Source organism: Lonchura striata, chromosome 2 (genome assembly GCF_050655825.1).
Source record: "Lonchura striata isolate lonStrDom1 chromosome 2, ASM5065582v1, whole genome shotgun sequence".
Taxonomy (NCBI): Eukaryota; Metazoa; Chordata; class Aves; order Passeriformes; family Estrildidae; genus Lonchura; species Lonchura striata.
In genome coordinates, this window is record NC_140704.1 from 136,126,549 (window position 1) to 136,146,451 (window position 19,903).

Below are 19,903 nucleotides of genomic sequence, written 5' to 3' on the forward strand. Positions count from 1 at the left end.
GCAAGGATACCCACCAAACTCTTACTGGAAAAGCCAGACTTGGAGAGTTAATCAAAAGCCTAAATTACAACTACTCTTGTAAATTAGCAAATCCTGACTACATTTTGCACTGCAATACATAAAAGCTCATTCACAGAAGCATTTGTGAACCAAAGTAATCACATATGACACTAACATATTATCAATTACCATATTTTAATGCAAATTTTAATAACTTGACATGACATCTTGAGTTCTATGTCCAGGTTTGAGCTCCACAGCACAAGAAAAACACAGATATACTGAAGAGATATACTATGGAGCTGGAGCACATGAGGTACAAGGCAAGGATGAGGGATATGGGTTTCTTCAGCCCAGAGAAGACCAGGAGATCTTACTGGTATGTACAGCTGCCTAGAGAAGATGGAAAACCAGACTCTTCCTTGAGGTCTACAGTGACATCACAGGAGGCAGCAGACAAGTTGGAACATGAGAAGCTCTGATTACACGCAAGTATTCTTTCCTTAACAACGTGAACAAATATTAAGACAGGCTGCCCAGAGAGGCTGTGGAATCTCCACGCGTGAAGATAATAAAAATCTGACTGACAAGGCCTTAAGCAAAGTGATTGAACTAGATCTGTTCTGAGCAGAGTTGAACACAATGACCTCCCTTCTAACCTCAATTCTTCTGGGCACCTAGATTTCAACACATTGATCACCCCCTTCTGCGACTGACATTTTGTGAAGGAAGGATATACAAATATCTCCCCTTTTTTTCTGAAAATAATGGCACAGACCCGAAAGACGAAGTGCAATACAAAATTAAGCAAGCCTGAAGGAATCACAGAACTGAAGGTAGTGAGAACACCAAATTTTCTGTTAAGATCAGATATCATAACAAGAAGGTTGTATGGCACCGTCAGTTTACAGGTTAGCTGTGTACTTAAACCATCAGGAGGACACACTGAGCATAGAGTGGCTGAGTTTTAAAAAGACAAGTCACATATGTGCATGTCAAAAACCATATGGCTTCCTGTAGGAGAGAACACCAAATTTCCTAACCCTGTAATTAAGAACTATTAAACATTTTATAGAACTTAGTATTAGATGTTAGCAGGCTACTAGAAAATAGTTCCACTATTCTCAAATAGTAATTTGAGAATGATGGCAATAGGCATTAATTCTGTGGCATGCTCTTTAAAAAGACATTTAGATGCATTTGGAATGGAATTACATTCCCTTCCCCCAGTCAACTGCAGCCCCATGACAGGTTACTAAACATTCTACTCCCCATCTCAAATGATATACATAAAAATGAAATGTAAACCTAAAGTCACTAATCTGAGATATAACTGAACCTTCTGTGCTCACAATTACCACTTCTAAAAAAATGAAGCACCCATAACAAGTGCAAAGAAACCTCTAGTATGAGCATACAAGGAGTATCTTTATGTTTTTACACTTCTGAGGGTGAAATTTGGAAGAAATAATGTAGTGAAGAAAGTAAACACTTCATCTTACTGGAAGTTCCTAAACAACACCATTAACCTGCTGCTTTTCTGGCAGGAAAGACATGGGGGGGAAAAGTGTATGTGTAACAATAACTCCAGAAGGCTGAAGGGCAGCCAAGGTTTGCAGAAGTTCTCCAGACCTTAACAACTAAAAGGGCAAAGAAATGGTGAAAGGGTGCTTGGGCACTGCCAGAGAAGATTTACTTAGGGCAATTCTGCAGTGGAACTTGGAGGGGGAAGCAACATCACCCAGAAGACTGGGCATGGGGCAAGAACATGGGAACTGTCACATACTGTGCACTTGGAGGACAGGAAGGGACTGCTACAGTAAGTGCCAGCCTAGGGAAGAGTGCAACTGTCTGGAATTATATCCATGCTAATGTGAAGATAGCCAGTCATGTTTTCAATTATTTGTTTACATTTAGATCATGTAAGAGACTTCCTGAAAGCTACCAGAGCTCCTGAGAACTTCTAACATACAAGCAGTGCAGGGTGTTAGTTATTCAAAGACCTCTCCATTCCTCTCTGTACTTCAGCACCCTTATTAGATGAAAAATTCAGCTTACAGCAGATTTAATTTGAATTACTTCAGTTACAAGTCACTTCTCTGCTAATGGTGGTTTAAAGAAAATCCACACCTCTTATATTAATAATGATTTTTAATATGGAAATGACAAATGAAAGATGACTATAGGTCATTACACTGGTACTTTAGACAGACCCTCCTTTTTACTAGAAAAGCTGAAACAGAATGTGAAGCACACCCTTAGCTAACATGAGGAAAAGTATTTAACTAAAAGTCTAATTTCCTGTATCAATTGGAAATTTTCTATAATATTCAAAGCACTTTTCAGACACTCAAGTATGGCACACACAGCATCCCACACAGTATATTACTATTGAAGAATTTAAAAATATAGTCTTCATTGCCACAGTGCAAGGAACTTGAACTACACTCAATGTGTCACAATTATTTAGTGTTTACCTGCACTACCAGACCAACTCCATACTAGAGTTGGTTATATTACACTTTAATATACTTAAATGCTATCTGATAGAACTAGTGCTGGAACAAGATATTTTAGGTGTCTCTTTGCACAGCAGCACTCTGAGGCTGCAGGAAACAAGAGGATGAGTTCAACTCTTTTGTAGAGTTGTAGAGGTACTCCATGGCAGGCTGAAGAAAAAAGGTTCAGGAAGTGGCAAGGATGCAGATGCTGTCTTTTCCTGTTGCAAGGTCAGTGTGAAGGAGAAAAATAAACATTCAGACTTGACCACATAACTATTAAAACTTTTATCACTGGGCCTAATGCGGATGAAGCAGGAAAGAAGTTCATAATTAACTGCTCCTATTCACTCTGTAAATTAGTAGAGGAGATGGAAAAAAAGCCCAGGCATAGTTTAGTATACTTGGTATCTACAGGATTAGAGGAGCTATTTCTGCCAGTACACTAGATTTCATTTCAATAAATGAGGTAAGAGAGCAGGAAGCTGCAGAGGAGCCAGCTTTGGCCACACTCTTCTAGTCACAAACACATTCTCTAAATTGCTTTCCTCCCTTCAACAATGAAGTTAGGACAGCAGTCATTCTCAGCTGTGATGTAACACCTCTGAGCATTAAATGTTACTTAAGACACTAGTAGACAACTGAAGACACAACAGCAGCTCAAACAGAGCCACAGCCTCAATAAAAGATATAAAAGTTGCACAGCTGCTTTTGTACTCTAATTCATAAGGCTCATAATTAAAAGCTTTGAAAGTTTAACATTTCAGGTCTCATTAATTAAGGGCATACTTCACACTGATTGAGACTGGGTAAGCTTCACTTTTCACCTCTGTAAACAGTTATAGATTAGATTATGCTGCAAAAAAATTAGAGACCTTCTGAAAAAAAACCCAAATACTAAACCAAACCCTAGTCCTACATTTGTATGTAGCATTGCACAGACTCCTGTGTTCATGTTAAACAACTGAATCTTACCACAGCTCTTTTTTATTCTGTTAAAACAATACAGTCAGCCACGTTTCTAGGTAAGAATGAACATGCATAGGATATTTCAAGAAAGAAAACGAGTATGTTTTTAAATATAAATCTAAATCTTCAATGTAACTGGCAACATCAAAGGTAGTACATGTCATTTGAAAGTATTTTTAAATCCTATCCTTTGAATACAAAAGTTATATTTTTTTTTCTTTTTAAATGCAAGTCTAAAAAGTAGTTTTATTACTGCTAATCACTGCCTAAGGCATTGTTTCTTCTGGACAGTAATTTTTCTTTAATGTATTAAGAAAAATTTGACTGACGATGTTAAAAATTAGTCAGTCATTAGCTTCTTAAAAATAGTAACATGTCAAAGAACAGTAACTTCTTTGAATTATATATGTCTCATTAACACAAAGAGAAATTCAAGTCCATTTTGAGATTCAGAAGATTTCATAAGACTCTCCACACATATTCCTCCCCTCCCAGGCACTCTACTTGCTGCAGCGAACTCAAAAGCTAGGTTTTGTTTTAGTTTTTGTATTTAGCATGCACAATAAAAGCTAGTTTCACCTTAACCTGGTTTCCATTATCAGACAAAAAATTAATTGCAAACACAAAATTATTCTAAGGCTTCTAAGCCCAGATTTAATTAAAATAATTTCTTAAACCAAAACGTAGCTTACAAAAGAATTTCAGATCACCCTGAACTGAAAGCATACACCTCCACCCCGACTTTCCCATTAGTAAAATAATTAAAGAAAGAAATAACAACCAATTAGAATGCCAGATTTGGATCCTCACTTCCTTGGCTTGAATAGATGAGCCACCACTTTACAACACAAGTACTTGTAAATCAGTTCTTTCGTATGAGTAAGTTGTGCATTTCATTTTCAGAGTAGAAGTTAAAGAGTTATCCTTACACAAGAAAACAAAACATACAAAACTGTGTATGTGTATTATGCATTGTGTTACAGTAACCATAGCAGCCAGCCTGAATGGGAAGCCAAGACTCAGTTATCCACGCTGACTCTTACAAACCCTTGGAGAACCAGTCTTCTAGAAGCTGTCACCACCCATAGAATTTGGTTATCTCACTCATCAAGCAAAATTCATGCTACTCATTGATCTTAACTTTTATTTGGCATCAGACCTTCAGGCACTTAGCTATTTAATGCTTCCCTCATGTTGCATGTCATTCTGTCACCCACAGGTGATCCCTTGTCACATATGGGATGACAGCCAGCAGTGTCCACAGTGCAGTGGACAACTCTATTGCTGACATAACCTCTGCCTCACAAGTGGTTGTAGGACTGAACAGCTGCTCCTTGTGTGCTCACTGAAGCACCACAGGCGTGTGCAGTTGAAAAAACCTGACAATCTGGAATAAGCATTTGGAAGAGGGTTGGATTTCATAAACCAGCCTCCCAGTGAAAATACGACATTGCTTGCTGTACACATGCACATTTTAACATAACTACAAGTCTCAGAAAATGCCTAAGTTTAACACCCTTTGAGTTTGCTACAAAAAATTTTAAGTTTAAGCGGGTATCGCACCATTTCTACTGCCTCTTCCTGCAAGCAATTTTCTGCACGGCTGAGTCATAACTAACATTACATCATCTTACCCAGGGAGGGGCACAATTTCCGTAGAGTAAGAACTACCTCTTACAACCACAGCAGCACATTAAAATTGCAGAAACCAAAGACATCTAGGATACATATGCTGCTTTAAGGCAGAAGGGGCACTGGGGTAGGAGAAACCCCCAAACTAAACCTGCATATAGTTCAGTCTCAGGGAAACACGTTAAGCTTTCTTAACTACTACTTTATGTACAATGTTTCTACATGCCTCCAAGTTTATTAGCATTCATAACTATAATTTGTATATAAATAATCAGCATATTAGAGGGAAAGAAAAATTCAGACATTTTTTTAAACAGAAATAGCATAGGAGACCACAGGTTTACTGACAGACTAAAAACAGTCCCAGAGGGCCCAGCACCATTTACTCTGCAACTCTAAGTAAAAATGGATCAACAGTTTCATTATTTCTCACCAGCACATCATTGCAGATGTCTCTTAGCTCAGTCTCAATTTTCTCTCTGTATTCGCGAGCCATCTGCTGTTTTTTCTCAGCGCCTTCCGTCTTTTGTTCAATACTTGAGACGACTCTCCAAGATGACCTACGGGCTCCTACAACATTTTTATAGGCAACAGAGAGAAGATTCCTCTCTTCGTTGGACAACTCAGCTCCTTGCTCAGTCACAGATTTCATGCAACTTGCCATGTCATCATATCTTTCAGCCTGCTCAGCCAGTTTGGCCTTCTGCACCAGCTCATTTTTATCCATGTTGATATTTCTGAAGAGGAAAAATAGCGAGGCATTATTCAGACATTGGTCAAGGACAAAGGTGTTTAAACTTCAAAGGCAGAGCACCGTGTATTCTCTAATTTGGAACTGGAAGAGACACAACTGAAATCCAGCACACAAGGCATACTAGCAGCACTGGCTGCTCAAACACATGGACACATGGAGTAGAGAGTTAAAACCACTGCTTCCTCCTGAAAACTGTAAACTTTTAAGTATGTTATTTTAATAAACACAAACAAAAGCATCCAAAGGTGAACTGAAACCAAATAATTTCTATCTTATGCACAAAAACGATCCTAATTCTTTGCCACCACTTTTTCATAAGGCTACATTATCAGTGTAGCAAAACTGACAAAGAAAATATCCAACAGTAAGCTTTCCACAGGAGACAACCAAATAAAGGCTGGACAAAGAATATCAAGCAGCATTCTGAACCTTAACAGAATCAGTTACATGCAGAGGTACTTCACATAAACACCTGCAAATCAAATCCCACACTGGATGTTAAAAAGTCATAGTGCAACAAATATCTAAATTGTGAGTTGTACACCTTCCCACAATGCTAACTCCCTTTCCCAAAATGGGAATCCCCATTATGGGATGTTCTGTATCAGATATTGCTGCTCTGCCTGGGAGGCTGTGCTTTCACAGACAAAAGAAAATTTTACTACTTAAAAATATGACCTCAACATCAGTATTTCAGACAGCACAACCTAGCAGAAAAACTTCAGAACCTGTCTTATCAGCACAGAGGTATTGAGAAATTTCTTTTGGCACAGGAAGCAAAAATACTTCTGCCTCACCCCCCATCTTTCTGTGTACCCTAACTTGATCATTTGGAGGAATGTGCTTAGGGGATACATTATCCTTCGAAGTTTAACAAGATTATTAAAGCATGAACCAGTTTTGGTCATGAGTGCTTTATCTATTTCTGTACGTTCCAGACACCCCAACCAAGCATTTTCATTTTTAACCACTAAGACTTTTGCCATTTTATGTGACGTTAGGAGAAACAATGGCATGGCTTGTGTTCCATCTTTGGGAATAAACTAAGCACATTTTAACATTCCAGGTGACTGCAAATTTTAACGGCTCCCGTCCCCAACGGGGAGGCACAAACTCGTTTGTGTGCAAACGCCCGTTGGAGAACTTGCCCAACCGCGCGCGGCGGGGTTAAGGAGCCATTTTAAAGCGAGCTTTTGGTGGTGGTTATCTACCACTCGGCTTGACCGGGGCAAACACGGTCACAACGCCGGCCCCGCCGCCGGTCCCCGGGGCACCGCAGGCTGCCGCGGCAGCATCCCCGGGCGGGCCGCCGCCGCCCCCGCGGGCTGGGCGCTGCCGCGGCTCCGGCACGGGGAGCGCGGTGACAGCAGAAAATGGAGCGGCCCGGGGGCGGGCGGAGCGGAGGGCGGGGCGGGCGGGCGGCCCCGGGGCGCTGCGGCCGCCCCTCCCTCCCTCCCTCCCGCCCTCCTCGCCGCGCCCGCCGCGGGGACACCGAGCGCCGCGCCCGCCGCCTTTGTCACGGCGGGTGGGCGCCGGAGCCCGGCCCGCCCCGATCCCGCTCCCCTCCGCCCAGCGCCCCCGGGGGAGGATGCTGCGTCCCCGCCCCGGAATAGGGAAAGCCCGCGGGTCCATCCCCGGGGGATTCGGCGCGGGGGAGGGGGAGCGGCGGAGGAGGAGTCCCCTCTAGTCCCGGGGGAGCCGCCGCTCTCGCCCGGACCCCTCGGCCGGGGCGGGGAGGATGGGCGAGGGGGGGCCCTGGGCGGAGGGAGGGAAGGGAGCGCGGCCGCGGCGACTCTTCCGCGCCCGGGCAGGGCTCCCGGCGGGAGACCACACCCGGCAGCGCCGCCGCCCGCGCCCCGGCCCCCGCCCGGCAGGGGCGGCGCTCCCCTCCCTGCGGGCGCGGGGTCGCCCTCACCTGCCGCCCCCTCCGCCGGTGCTTTCCCCGTTTTCCCCGGCGGAGAAGGGCCCCCGCCGCCCCGCGCAGCGGCCCCCGCGCCCCGCTCCCTCCCCGTGGAGCCGCGCCGGGGGTGGGGGGGAGCGGGGCGGGCTGGGCGCTGTCCCCCGGCCGCCCCGCTCAGTGCTCCCGACCTGCGGCGTGCCGGGGAGCCGGTGCCGGGCGGCGGCCCCGTTACCTGTGCGCGGCGGGCGGGCGGGCGCGGGTGCGTCGGTGCGGGCGGGCGGCCGGCGCGGACTGTGCGGTTCTGGCGCTCGCGGCGCTGCAGCCTCGCTCCCTCCCTCCCTCTCCCGGCGCCGCGCACGGGGCGTCTCCGCCAATCACCGCTCCGCTCCGCGCGGGCCGCGCGCCGCCCGTGACGTCAAGCGGCGCCATGGCAACGGAGCGCGAGGGCGCGCGCGAACCTTCCCCCCCCGCTCCCCCGCCCGCGGTCACGCCCAGAGCCGGCGGCGGCCCCGCCCGCGGGCGCGCGCCTGCACCCCCGCCCCACCGCCGAGCCGAGCGGGGCGGCCCGCGGGTGCCGGGGGCGCCGCGGGTTCGGGGCCGCGGCCCGCCCCCACGTCCCGCCCCCGCCGCGGCGCCCGCCCCGGCCCGGCGGGGAGGGCCCCGCACCCGCCCGTGGGCGGCGGAGCGGTGCCCGCGCCCGCGGCACGGAGCGGGGGCGGCAGCACCGTCTCCTCGTGCGGCCGCGGGCCGTGCGCGGATGTCACCGCCGCCCCCCGCGCACCCCGGGCGGGCTCTCCAGGCTTTGTGCCGCCCCGAGCGCCCAGTCCGCCCCGTAACCCCCGCCGAGCCCCGTGCGTGGCGGGTGGCTGAGCCCCGGGGCGCTGGGGGGGAGCGGGACTGTCCCGGCACACGCGCGGCCGCGGGAGCGCTCCGCATCGAGCCGCGCCCGGAGCCTCATCCTGCACCGGGAGCGCGACTCGTGCTGGGCGTTAAAAACGAGAGGGCCAGAGGAGGATGGGAGGCCGGGGACGGCGGCAGCGCCCTGGGAGATCCCCCCGGGGCTGGCGGATGGGCGCTCAGCGGCTCTGCAGGCGCAGGACGGTCCCTCTGGAAGCCCCTCCCTTGGAAAGGCAAGCGGGCATTTCGGACAGCACCATCCAAACGTTGATGAGAACGTGCTGACAGGAGTAGGAAGAGTATTATTAAATATTGCTGTTGTTGGAAATGCTTTTTCATTTTCTGGAAAAAAAAAATCCCACCCTGTTTCCTAAAGGTCTTGGAAGTCGGCATTCCCTTGTCCCCTTTCTGAACAACATCCCCCAGCTTGAATCTTTGTCTCAAGTATGCAGTGTCCTGACCTCTCCTGCTTTCTCCTGGGCTCTGGGATCAGCACTGTCTCACAGGATTAGAAATGAAATGGAGAGTAATAAGATGGAGAAAGTACGCCGAAATATTTTTTGAAAAGGGCCAGGTGTTGTATCTGGCAGTGCCATGGGCCAGGAGCATCTCCAGAGCGGGATTCCCTCCTCGGGGCTTGCTGCAGGCTGCCGTGCCCGCGGCAGACCCGGGAGCTCTCCGCCCCGTTCCCGTTCGGCGCAAACCGCACGGAAAGTCGGCTCCGGTCACGTGCCCGGGCCGCGTCCCGGCCGTGCGGCCGCGGCGGGAGCGGGCGGCGGCCCCGGGCGGCGGGAGCGGGCGGCGGCCCCGGGCGGCGGCGGCCCCGGGCGGCGGCGGCCCCGGGCGGCGGGAGCGGGCGGCGGCCCCGGGCGGCGGGAGCGGGCGGCGGGAGCGGGCGGCGGCGGCCCCGGGCGGCGGCGGCCCCGGGCGGCGGCGGCCCCGGGCGGCGGCGGCCCCGGGCGCGGCTCCGGCGGGGCTCGCTCGGCTCATCCCCGAACGGCTCCCGCGGGAGCAGCCCGGCGCAGGACGGGCCTGTACTTATGTCTACAGCCATAAAAGTCTGTCGGTGGGACACAGCGAGGGAGTAGCGTAGGAGGAGTGAGGCGCTTCCTTCTGGAAAGCAAGAAGAAGTTATGGATGTATTTGTTGTTCTAGAGTGGCCGGGAGCAGGTTGGTTCGGTACCAGAGATAACAGCATCTTCAGGTTCTCCCGCAGATGCCTCCTGCTCTTGCCTGCACGCCTCTCTCTCTTTTCCAGGCAGTTCAGGACAGCTTCCCAGTGTGGTCTTGCACCCTGCAGTGACAAAGTGACTGTGGACCTGTGAGTGAGATAAAGTGATGAGAACACCGTCCCTTTCATCTTCAAAACAGTGATCCTGTATTTTGACTGAATATCAGAAAGGTCCTGCTTTAAAATCCTCATGTCAAAGTTGATTTCTTAAGAACTAGGCTTTTTTTTCATTATATCATATAAAGAGCAGTTAGTTTTTCCATGGTGGCGTTTTACCTGCAGAGTTTGTTTCTGATTTCTTACTACCCTTCCTCATGGCCTAAGATGTATGTTGGGGTTTGTACTCCATATAAGTTTTGCCCATCAAGCTCTGTCATCTTCCACATTAACAGTAAGATATTTTAAAAATATATATTTCTCATAATTTCTGGTTCCTTCAATTAACTCCAATGTTTAATGAATTTCACTCAAGTTCCTATGGGATATTGTTGGAAAGCTTGTGAAAAGAGCTAAAAAAAGCAAAAGAGGCAATAATGTGCAGAGTGAAGCTCACCAGAATTTACTAGCTGTGTCAGGTGAGAACATCACTGTTACTTAATTTAAATGTGAAGAATATAACCCTACTCTTTGGTTTCCAAATGATACTTCATTGGCCTATACAGGTACAGAGAGAGATTTTTGGAACAAACATTGTAAGGCTCAGGTTCATAATGTATTCCAATACACGAGGCTTCATTTTATATGTTTTTATTTTTTACCATTATTTTCCACTTTAGGAAGCAATAGGAGGAGAGCTTTAGAGCTGTACTTGAACACAGATGGTATGGTGGCACAGCATTTGCTGCATCTTGTTGCAAGTTATGTTACAGAGTTCATTTTTAACATAAGCTAAAAACCCTTATTTTGTAGAAAAGTCTCATTGAAATGGCAACCACCCAAATATAGAGCATACATTTTCAGAAGTACTTGAATATTTTCTGGTAACATGATAAAAAAAATTAACTGATGCAAGAAAAATTATAATCCTTAAAAGTGCATAAAGAACCCTGGAGATTGGAGCCTGCATTAGAATGAAGCACAAATGTGTATTGCATTTTGATATTTCCGGGAAATATAGGGGAATCCCGTGTGAAGTAGGCTGCAATACTGTAGGCAACGTTAATAGTTTTGTGGAAGGAAAACATGAGCCTTTCCATTCTGTTCTTTCCATTACTTTTGGTTTTGGAGGGAACGGAACATGTCCTGCAACAACCCGAATTGCCACTAACCATAGTTTGTGTTTGCTAGCAGCCCCGTGCGTCAATAGACGCTGCACTCTTTCCCCTTTAAGTGGGCTATTTTTGCCAAACACCATTTCCACTCCTCTGGATTTCATGAACGCTGCCATTTGGAGCAGATCCAAGGATTTAGATGTTACTCACCTTTGCATATGCTGTCTCTTAAGCAGATACTCGCCTGCTGTCTTTTATTCTTACATTTCCTGCACTTTTCCCCCACTGTGGAATGTTGTATTTTGTCTTGCATATTGCAGTTTTGACCAGGGAACTCGGTCTCTTAAATACCAAGGCTTTAAGCAGCTTTCCTCTTCTTCAGATGCTTTTTCTCTGTTGCTCTCCTCACAGCTTTTTGTTCGATGACTTGCACTTTCACTATCTCAGACTGTCAGGCGGCAGCCAGCAGCAAAAACTCATTTGTAGAGTTAGAAACATTTGCATATGAAAGTACCTATATGCGTGTTTATTTACACTCATTCTTACTTTACTTTCTTACATGAGAAGAAGAAATGGAGGGATGGGGAGGGGAAAAAATTACTCCAGATATATTTTATTTCCCCTCTAAACCAGCTTTTAGTTCTTCCCTCCCATCCTTTCTCCACAAGTGCTTAGTTATTCTTTCTTGTGCTTAAACATAATTAATTAAAAATAGATGAGTACAAGATTGGGTTATCCCCATGCTAGAAGAGTATGTCATGATTTTCGGGGGTCAACCTCACATAGACAGGAGCAAGAGCAATAACCCAGGAAATCCGTAAGAATAGCTCTTAGAAGTCGGTGAATGCTGTCAGGACTGGAAGGCTCCGTGGTGGTGACTCTTGGTACTAACCAGGCTGCTGCTAGAATATAGAGATGTCCTGAGTTACTGTTGGTTGGTGTTTGTGTTGGTTTTGGGTTTTTTTGGGGTTTTTTTTGCTTTTTTTTTTTCCTGGGAACAGAAAAATGAGCAAAGGCAGCCTAGCAAAGGGCATTTCCCCAGAGACCAGGAGATGATTCTGCAAATTTACGGCCTGCAGAGGGAAGAAAAGAAGAGCTGGCAGCTCTGTTGTGTGTTCTACATTTCCAAAAGCTGCTTGCTTAAAATCCTGACTGTTGTGATTTTGTTACATACCTTTCTGGGCTGATTCTCTGGCTACATGATTATATACATCTGTGTGTATTTTTATGCAGCCTTTATGTGCTTCTGTAGGGTTTTGAATTTCTTTCTCCCATTTGGCAGAAGGAAGATCCTTCACTTTCTGGAATAAAAACATTTATTGATGTTTTTAGGTATACATTGTACCTATCTTTATTTTTTCCTTGGCCACTGCCTGTGATTTGCAAGCCAAACTTCAAGCTTTGCAGAAGCTTTTGTTCACTTTCTTTGTAGTCTGATTGTGCTTTTGGATCAATGGATACTCTTCTTCCTCGGGACACTCTTGTAGGTTGACCATCCTGAAAGACTTAAGTGAAGGATGCATGCATTTAGAGTATTCTTTTCTTTTTTGTTCCCTCCCCCATCCCCAGTGTTCTAAAATGAGTCAGATTCTGACTCTCTGTCTGGTGCCAATGATAAAACATGAATTGTGGATAAGGCTACTATTTTCCATCATTGAGTGGAAAGTAGTTGGAGCTGCTGGATCTCACAAGGCCTTTCTCTCTGCCTCATCAAACATTCTGTAGTCTCTCCTCATCTGTTTGTAGTCTAATTTTTTATAAAAATTACAAATCTAGCCAAAGAAGCAATGTACCAGTGACTCCTGCATAAGTAATACTTTGCCCTGAATTCAAATCTTTAAATTATTTTGTATATGGATGGATTTAGGTGTATATATATTAGAGAGTTAGTGCATGGTTGGAAGTGTCCCTAAGGGTCATTCCTCCAATTCACCTGTCAGTACAAGGCAAAGATACTTTCCACCAAAATGATTTTAAAATGTTTGCAAACATGTTGTCAACAGTGACAAGTATCCAAGGAGGACAGGATACCCAACAAATAAAGGGCATAGAAATGATGAATTGTAGGTTACCACATTCCCTGATTCTGAAAAAAATTAATGTAAAATGACAACTGCCTTTACAGAACCCATCGCCAAGTGGTGGAGATAAATCATTACTGCTCTTTGCTTCCTATTGACCTTTCTGAGAAAGGAAGCTAGATGCAAGTCTGCCTTGTTTAGAAAAAGTTCCTGAAACTTACGAAAGACTGCAAATTTGCAGAGAGGTCACTGAGAGCTGGATTTACGCTAAAGAACTTTATTTCTGACCCTCAGTGTATGAGATGGGGAAAAACATCAGGAACTGGCTGCATTTACAGGGCAGCAATAACTTCCAAAAATCCATTAGCTAAAAGGAGGTTTGAGAGATCTGGGTGGTGAGGCTGTCACATACATATATGCAAGTATGTATGTATGCATACAAATCTCATTTATTTCCTTCCATTGTAGTGTTCAAGTACATTAGGGACATTCTGAAAGTGTGCAAATTCTTGAGTTGTTGAGAGCTCATTTTGAAAAAGGCGTCATGCCATTGCTTTGGGTGTATCTGTTTTCTTAGGGAAAGTCCAGTTTGTTTCTGTACTTGCACTGATCTTACAATATTAGATATGAACTCAAAAGTTGCACAAAATAACAAAGTTAATCGCTTATGGGTAAGGGTGATTTAATCAGACTATTTTGAGATGCAGCTAGGGAGCAAGTGTTTTAGGGATGCTGCTGCAATCATCAGAATTTTGAAGAATCCAAATAAAATATCCCCACCATCAGCAACAATAAGGAGATTTAACAGGAATGTTTGAAAACACTTGACTAGATAGAGGCCTTTAAGTAGAATATACATGGTTTATATATTATGATGTTATTATATTATCATTCCTGTCTGCCTAATGCTGAGGTATTTGCGTGTCTTCCAAGGATACAAAGAGCCTATGACATCTATTTTCTTCACTATTTCTCCCTCCAGGAAGCAAGAAGGATGGTGCCAAAATGGGCACACTGTGCCCTGGGATGCAGGAAGGTGGTTGGGCACCTGCTCCTTTGGGAACACTGACTGGACCTGAGTCCTCTGGGGCTGCAAGTATGAGTTTGAGTGAACTTAGCATGGCATTGGTAAATTAACTGTGCATCACACAGGGCTGAATTACTGAATCCAGACTACTCCTGTTTATTTATGGATTAATACAGTTCTTTACTTTTTGCAAACAATGACCATTGGGATTTGGGGACTCAGAACTCTTTAGCTTGTATTCATTTCCACCATGTGTAACTGCTCTTGAGTGAGCAGGGTAACAGTTAAAAAGTGTAGCCAGAAGAGACAGGATGTCTTGAAGCAAACTTGAGACTAACATCATCCTATTATACCTACTTTGATTTATTTTTGGACTTATTTTTTATTTATTTGTTCTTACTAGCTAATGTTATTTTAATGTTGATTGTCAGGAGAAAGGCTCCGTAATGTCTTGGTTCAAATAATTTGTGCCACTTAATTTCAGAGCTTCTAATTTTGTATGCATTTATCCTGAATTTGTCTCTTATTTTTAGAAGATAAATTATTTATTTTCTTTGCATTCTTTAGAAATAGAACATAGTTTTTGGAGTTGAAGGGATCAGAAAAAAAATGCTAAGGTGCAAGTCTCATAGGGTGTGTTCTGAGGATTTCTGGAGGACCTAAAAAATGAAACAGCATAGCTCCTCTAGGATACACACCAACTTCTAAACTCTCACTCTAAACATTTGCCATTAAAAGGATCAATTGGTAACATACTGAACCTATATGTCTATAAGGTCATCCAAGGAATTATGAATACAAATTGTTTATCAGTTTATAAATTGATGTCAAAAATGAAATGAGACAGCACTTCAAAAGTCATTTTATGAGGTGGTCCCTTTAGTTTCTGGAGTAAAAAAATCTCATTAATCACTTACTGGTATCTGAACAGTTTGATAGAGCTGTGGATGGAGGTAAATTTACTAATATATTTTACTTAGATTTCCACAAGCCCTTGGCAAAATTATCACAACAGACTACTAAAGAAATTGAAAATGTAGTTTTACAAGGAAAACTGAGGCCCCTAAATACATACCAAAGTAACTTTATTCAAGTTATAGGCATTAATAGCACTTCTAATCTTGAAGCTTTGCTTAATGCAGTAGGAATTTACATTTTCTACTGGTAAAATCGCTCAGTTCCCTTGTTTTCGCTGCCGAGCATGTGCAAAACCATCTTGACAGCTCCAAGCTGCTAAGCCCCAAAGAAATACATAAAATAAGCATTTTCTTGCAAGTTTCCTCACAACTGCCTGTCAGCTTCAGTTCTGCATCCCAGCAACCAATTTCAACTCACTTTATTTTATACTGATTACATTTATCAGAATTTATTTTATATTCTTGGTAGGATACTGAAGGAAGATCTCAGGGCCACATATTGCTGCTGAAGTGTTAGACAGCATTTAGCATGAACAGGATCAGAAATTAAAACCTGGCATTTTTTAGCCTGGTTGCCTTTGAAGTTAGCTTTGTGAGATTGTGTTGTTTATCTCTCTGTACATTCAGCAATTCCCCCAAAAAACTTTGGGACTGGGTTTCAAGCAAATCTGAAAGATGAGCTGAAATCTCAAGATAAATAAGGTCTGTGAAAAACTGCAGCTGTACAGAGGACAAAGCGTGCAATGAAAGGCCTGTGCTGAGGAGAGGCAGGTGGATGCAGCCCTTCCACAGAGGCTGAGCCCCCAGCCTGGTGGAGTGGGCTCCGAGATTTTTGATTGAGCACAGCATGTGCCCTATAGACAGTGGCCTTGCAAGAGAACCTGAGGTTGTAATGGCAGAAGAGATTTTTAGGAGACAAGGAACTTAAGTCTATGAAAACCATCAATCAAACCCCACCTCATTTGTTTAATTTCTTACAAAACAACTTGATTCTCTTGCCCTGCCTCTTCTTCCTCCTTTTGGCCCTGAACACCTTTTTTCCTCCCAGGATCTCTGGAGTCTGTTACTATCTTTGTATTCCCTTTGCTCTCCTGGCTCAGCATCAATTCCTGTAACTTAACCAGTCTAAGGATCCTGTCTGATTTGGAAATGAGGTCTCAAATATACTCTGGTGTGAACCAGTTAATGGCTGGCTGTTTCTTCATCCAAGAAGTTCAACCAGGCTGTTAGGATGTGCTCCCGTCAGTAGTTGTAACAAAACTAGTTGGTACTTACCCTTTTCCATCCTGGCTGGAGAATCTCCTGCTTTGATATTTATACTCCTGGAACACTTGTGGATTCTTATCATGCCCCGTTGTCAGATACCTGACATTTTGAAGACCCAGCTGTTGTGTGTGGGAACTAATGAATCTAGTTTAAGAGAGGCTAACTAGAATGAAGCCAAATTATTACTTTTTAAATCTATACGCACATTTCAAATGATACATTGCAATGGTTTTATAATATTCTTACATGGAGTTTTACAACTGTCCCACAAGTATGTGTTACTCTAAAAATATGTGAGAGTTGTATATTTTACAAATCAATTTAGCTGGAGAAACAAAGAAAAATGCCCTGTCTCCTTTGTCTTTTCTGTCAGATTCTTCCACAAGATGGATAACTTATCTAGCCTGGAAATGTTTGTAGTTCTTCTCTGGTCAATTATCTAAACAGGATACAATTGAGCTGATGTCAAAACAAAGACTACACACATGTATACTACTGGCTGTGATAAAAGCTGCTCTTCTACACAACTTCCAGCTTGTGAAACCTGACTGGTTTTGCATAATAGATAAGCCCCAGGAAGTATAAAATTAGTGGGAGTACTTGCAATGTGGCCAAGTTACAGTTTTACAGTCGTTTGGAGGTCAGCAGCAAATTGACATCTATACTCAGTCCTGCAGGGAAAGTCTCTGTAGGGACAGAGCTCCTAGGCAAATGTCCATGATTTCCCTGTGGCCATATGGAAAACCTGGGGCTGAAAATGGGGCTGAGCTCATATTTGCAAGCTAATGCCAGAGTTACCAAGACAATCTTTCTTGTCATTTATCTGGGGCAGACTTTGAAACCTAAGCCCCAGAGAAGGATTTTTGAAGAAGAAAATCCAGGCCTGAGGTCTCACAAGGCAGGCACTCTTCCATTTCTCCCAGCTTTTGGGTTCTCTTTTTTGTATTACTTAACTTGAAAAGGATGTTTCAATGATAAAAAGGTTAAATTCCTGAACAAGACTACCAAGTTCATAAATGATATTATCTCTCAAATAGTTAATGCCTCACTTCTCAGTTAAACTATTTTGGTTTTTTTCAAACTTGGCAGACTTCTAGGTTGGCTAATTAACAGTGCAACTAGGCTGTAACCAGATGATCTCTATGATATGACAAGCAGCATGTGAGCAGCAATAATAGCAGTGGACTAACTTCAGAATGCTGTGAGTTGCTCTGAGCTTCACCAATTCAGATTTGTTGATCTGCTCCAGATTTTACAATGTCATTTTTCTTCTTTTACAGAAAAACTGTCACCAGAGCTGGTTACAGCTCACGTCTGCAAATGCAAAAAAGTTGTATGGAGACAATGGCGCACAGGAAGACTTGCTAGGCTATGGATCAAGCCAATTATTTAGAGAAAATGGTGTGCTCAAGGAAAGCTCAGAACTCGAAAGCAGAGATTAGGTGCCTTTCTAAGAAGAATAGGTGGAGGGACAAGATTTGAGGAAAAAGAAACCTGCTGAAGAAAATGTTCCTGTTACTGTGAAAACAGAAAAGGAGGAGGGTAATAAAAGAATGAAGCCTATCTACTTTCAAAATTTGGCTGAAGAAAAAGAAGTAGTAAAAATCACTACTACATATGAGATCCAAAGATAATCTTATGGGATGTAGAAAGATCTGTACTGTATCCTGCAACTATCAGAAACCACATGGGAAAGAAGATTTTTTAAGAAGCAGTTTAAAAGACAAAGTGGAGATTTGGAGGTGTCCAGCTAGGACTATGGTTGATGTTCAGGCAGGAAGTTCTGAATTCCAGGCTTATATCTGAACCTTTTGTTTTCTCCATCTTCTACTAGTAGCAGGTGATGAGGAAAACAGTTTGGAGTTGTCTTTCTGATGAAGCTTTTGAGTTCTCAGTGCATAAGCACTTGGTCTGTGACATGAAAACTACTCCCCAGCATCTGGACACAACTCAGGGAAGATTTTTCCTGTAGGTTTTTGGTTAACAAGCTGGGCTGATGTACCTTCACCTCAGCTGTAAATGAATCCTCTCTTGGCACTTGTACAGTGTGCCATTCCCAGGAAGATTTGGGAGTTTGTTGGCATGTCCTGCCCCTGGCTCACATATTCCCTGGCATCACTCTGACATTCCTACAACAATTTATATCCCCAGCAGATCACTTCCCAAGTAAATATGGCATAGCAGCTCAGAGGGTGGTCGAGGACTGCTCAATACATTCATCTGGATATATGCAGATCTAAAGTGCTCTTTTCCTGTGCCTTGGTGCTTTGCCACCAACCAAAAATTCCCGCTCTCCCTCCTGCTGTGATCTTCCTCCCACAGACCAGCCTTGCTGGTGGTTTTGTCTTGCTCCTCCCTTCCCCAGCAAGCTTCTTGCTCTGACAAATTCTCCCTCTACAATATCTCCTGCCGGGTTCCTCCCAGTCTGTGGTAATGGCTAATGGGGTGGATGTGAGCATACCTGGCTCCAAGGCCACAAACTCTCCCTTTGCCCCCCTAACAGCCTGGAAACTGCTTCAAATTCATGCATCTGTCCTGCATATAATTTGAAAGTGCATTTTCTTCAGAGGAAAAATAAATTGCAAGAAGAAAAGTGTCTCTACCTGAAACCAAGCCTGTGTTGTTTTGGGAGTGGAAAAGAATCCCTAAACAAGATGACAAAAACACACAGTATAAGGTTTTGATTACAGTTGTTCAAACTGAATATTTTTACAGATCTGACAATAATTAAAGGGATTAAAAAATACAGAAGGCACATTTTTTTCTCCTAGTGTTTTTAAAACAGTCTCCATGTTTGTTAGAAATCCTTTTCTGTGCTCTTTTTTACCAAGGTCCCCAAGTATGATAATGTTTTTCCTGGGGTTTTGGGGGGAAAGTCTTAATTAATCTTGATTAGATACTCCTAGAGAAGGCTGGCTGCCACAAAACCATGGGTACTGCAGAGACAGTGTTTCTGAGGTGTGGTACTGGTGGGCATTGTTCTGTAACCTTGTGGGAGCATCTTTGCTGGACCAAGTGCATCTGCTCTTTTCACATCACACCTGTTGTGTCTTCCTTGGAGCATCTGTTCATTACTGTCAGGGACCCCAGGCAGCTGGCTGTCTACAATGCCAAAGGGAATGTCTTTTATCAGGTTGGGGGGCATTAACATGTGGTTTTCTTGTGGAGATGACAGCAGCAGGTTTCTACATATGTTTGTTTCTTCCCATCTTCTTTTTCATGGTGAATTCAGTCAAGATCTGATTTGTTATATATAAGGGGGGTTTGGTCTTTCACCATACTGCTTACTGCTGCAAGGAGGGTGCTAGGGAACCCTGATACGCCTCAGAAAGATATCCTGAATTTATTTTACACAGTAATCAGCAGATAAGATGCAAAAGTAGTCCTTAGGGCACAGAGCAGAACCAATTTGTTTCACCCTTGTTTGTGAGCTCTGGACAGCAGACCAGCAGGCTGCTGTTGCTCTTAGGATCAATGCTCTGTTATTAATTTTCAGACAAATATGACAAACATTTAGCAGGAGCTAAAGATCCCCTTGTAGAAACCGATAGCAAGAGTATGCCCTGAAGAAATGGATTTG

The 19,903-nt window shown here is 44.4% G+C and overlaps 1 protein-coding gene and 1 long non-coding RNA gene across 4 annotated transcripts in view; one reads left to right on the forward strand and one right to left on the reverse strand.

The window, feature by feature from the left end:
• The window catches only part of YWHAZ (tyrosine 3-monooxygenase/tryptophan 5-monooxygenase activation protein zeta), a 25,797-nt gene extending 17,726 nt beyond the window's left edge, over positions 1-8,071 (reverse strand). The window contains exons 1-2 of the mRNA XM_021529435.3: positions 7,986-8,071; positions 5,533-5,836 (exon numbers count right to left, since the gene is read on the reverse strand). Coding sequence (XP_021385110.1) covers positions 5,533-5,826 — 294 coding nt within the window. The 5' untranslated portion in view covers positions 5,827-5,836; positions 7,986-8,071. The remainder of the gene's footprint in view (positions 1-5,532; positions 5,837-7,985) is intronic.
• A 1,502-nt stretch (positions 8,072-9,573) lies between these two features.
• Positions 9,574-19,078, forward strand: LOC146768442 (uncharacterized). Of its 3 annotated transcripts, none has more exons than XR_014953016.1 (3): positions 9,574-9,820; positions 9,909-14,209; positions 17,413-19,078. It is a non-coding gene; the product is annotated as an uncharacterized LOC146768442 (long non-coding RNA). The 3 variants fall into 3 exon arrangements; XR_014953017.1 differs by having other exon boundaries at positions 17,604-19,078; XR_014953015.1 differs by having other exon boundaries at positions 9,909-19,078.
• The last annotated feature ends 825 nt before the right edge of the window (positions 19,079-19,903 follow it).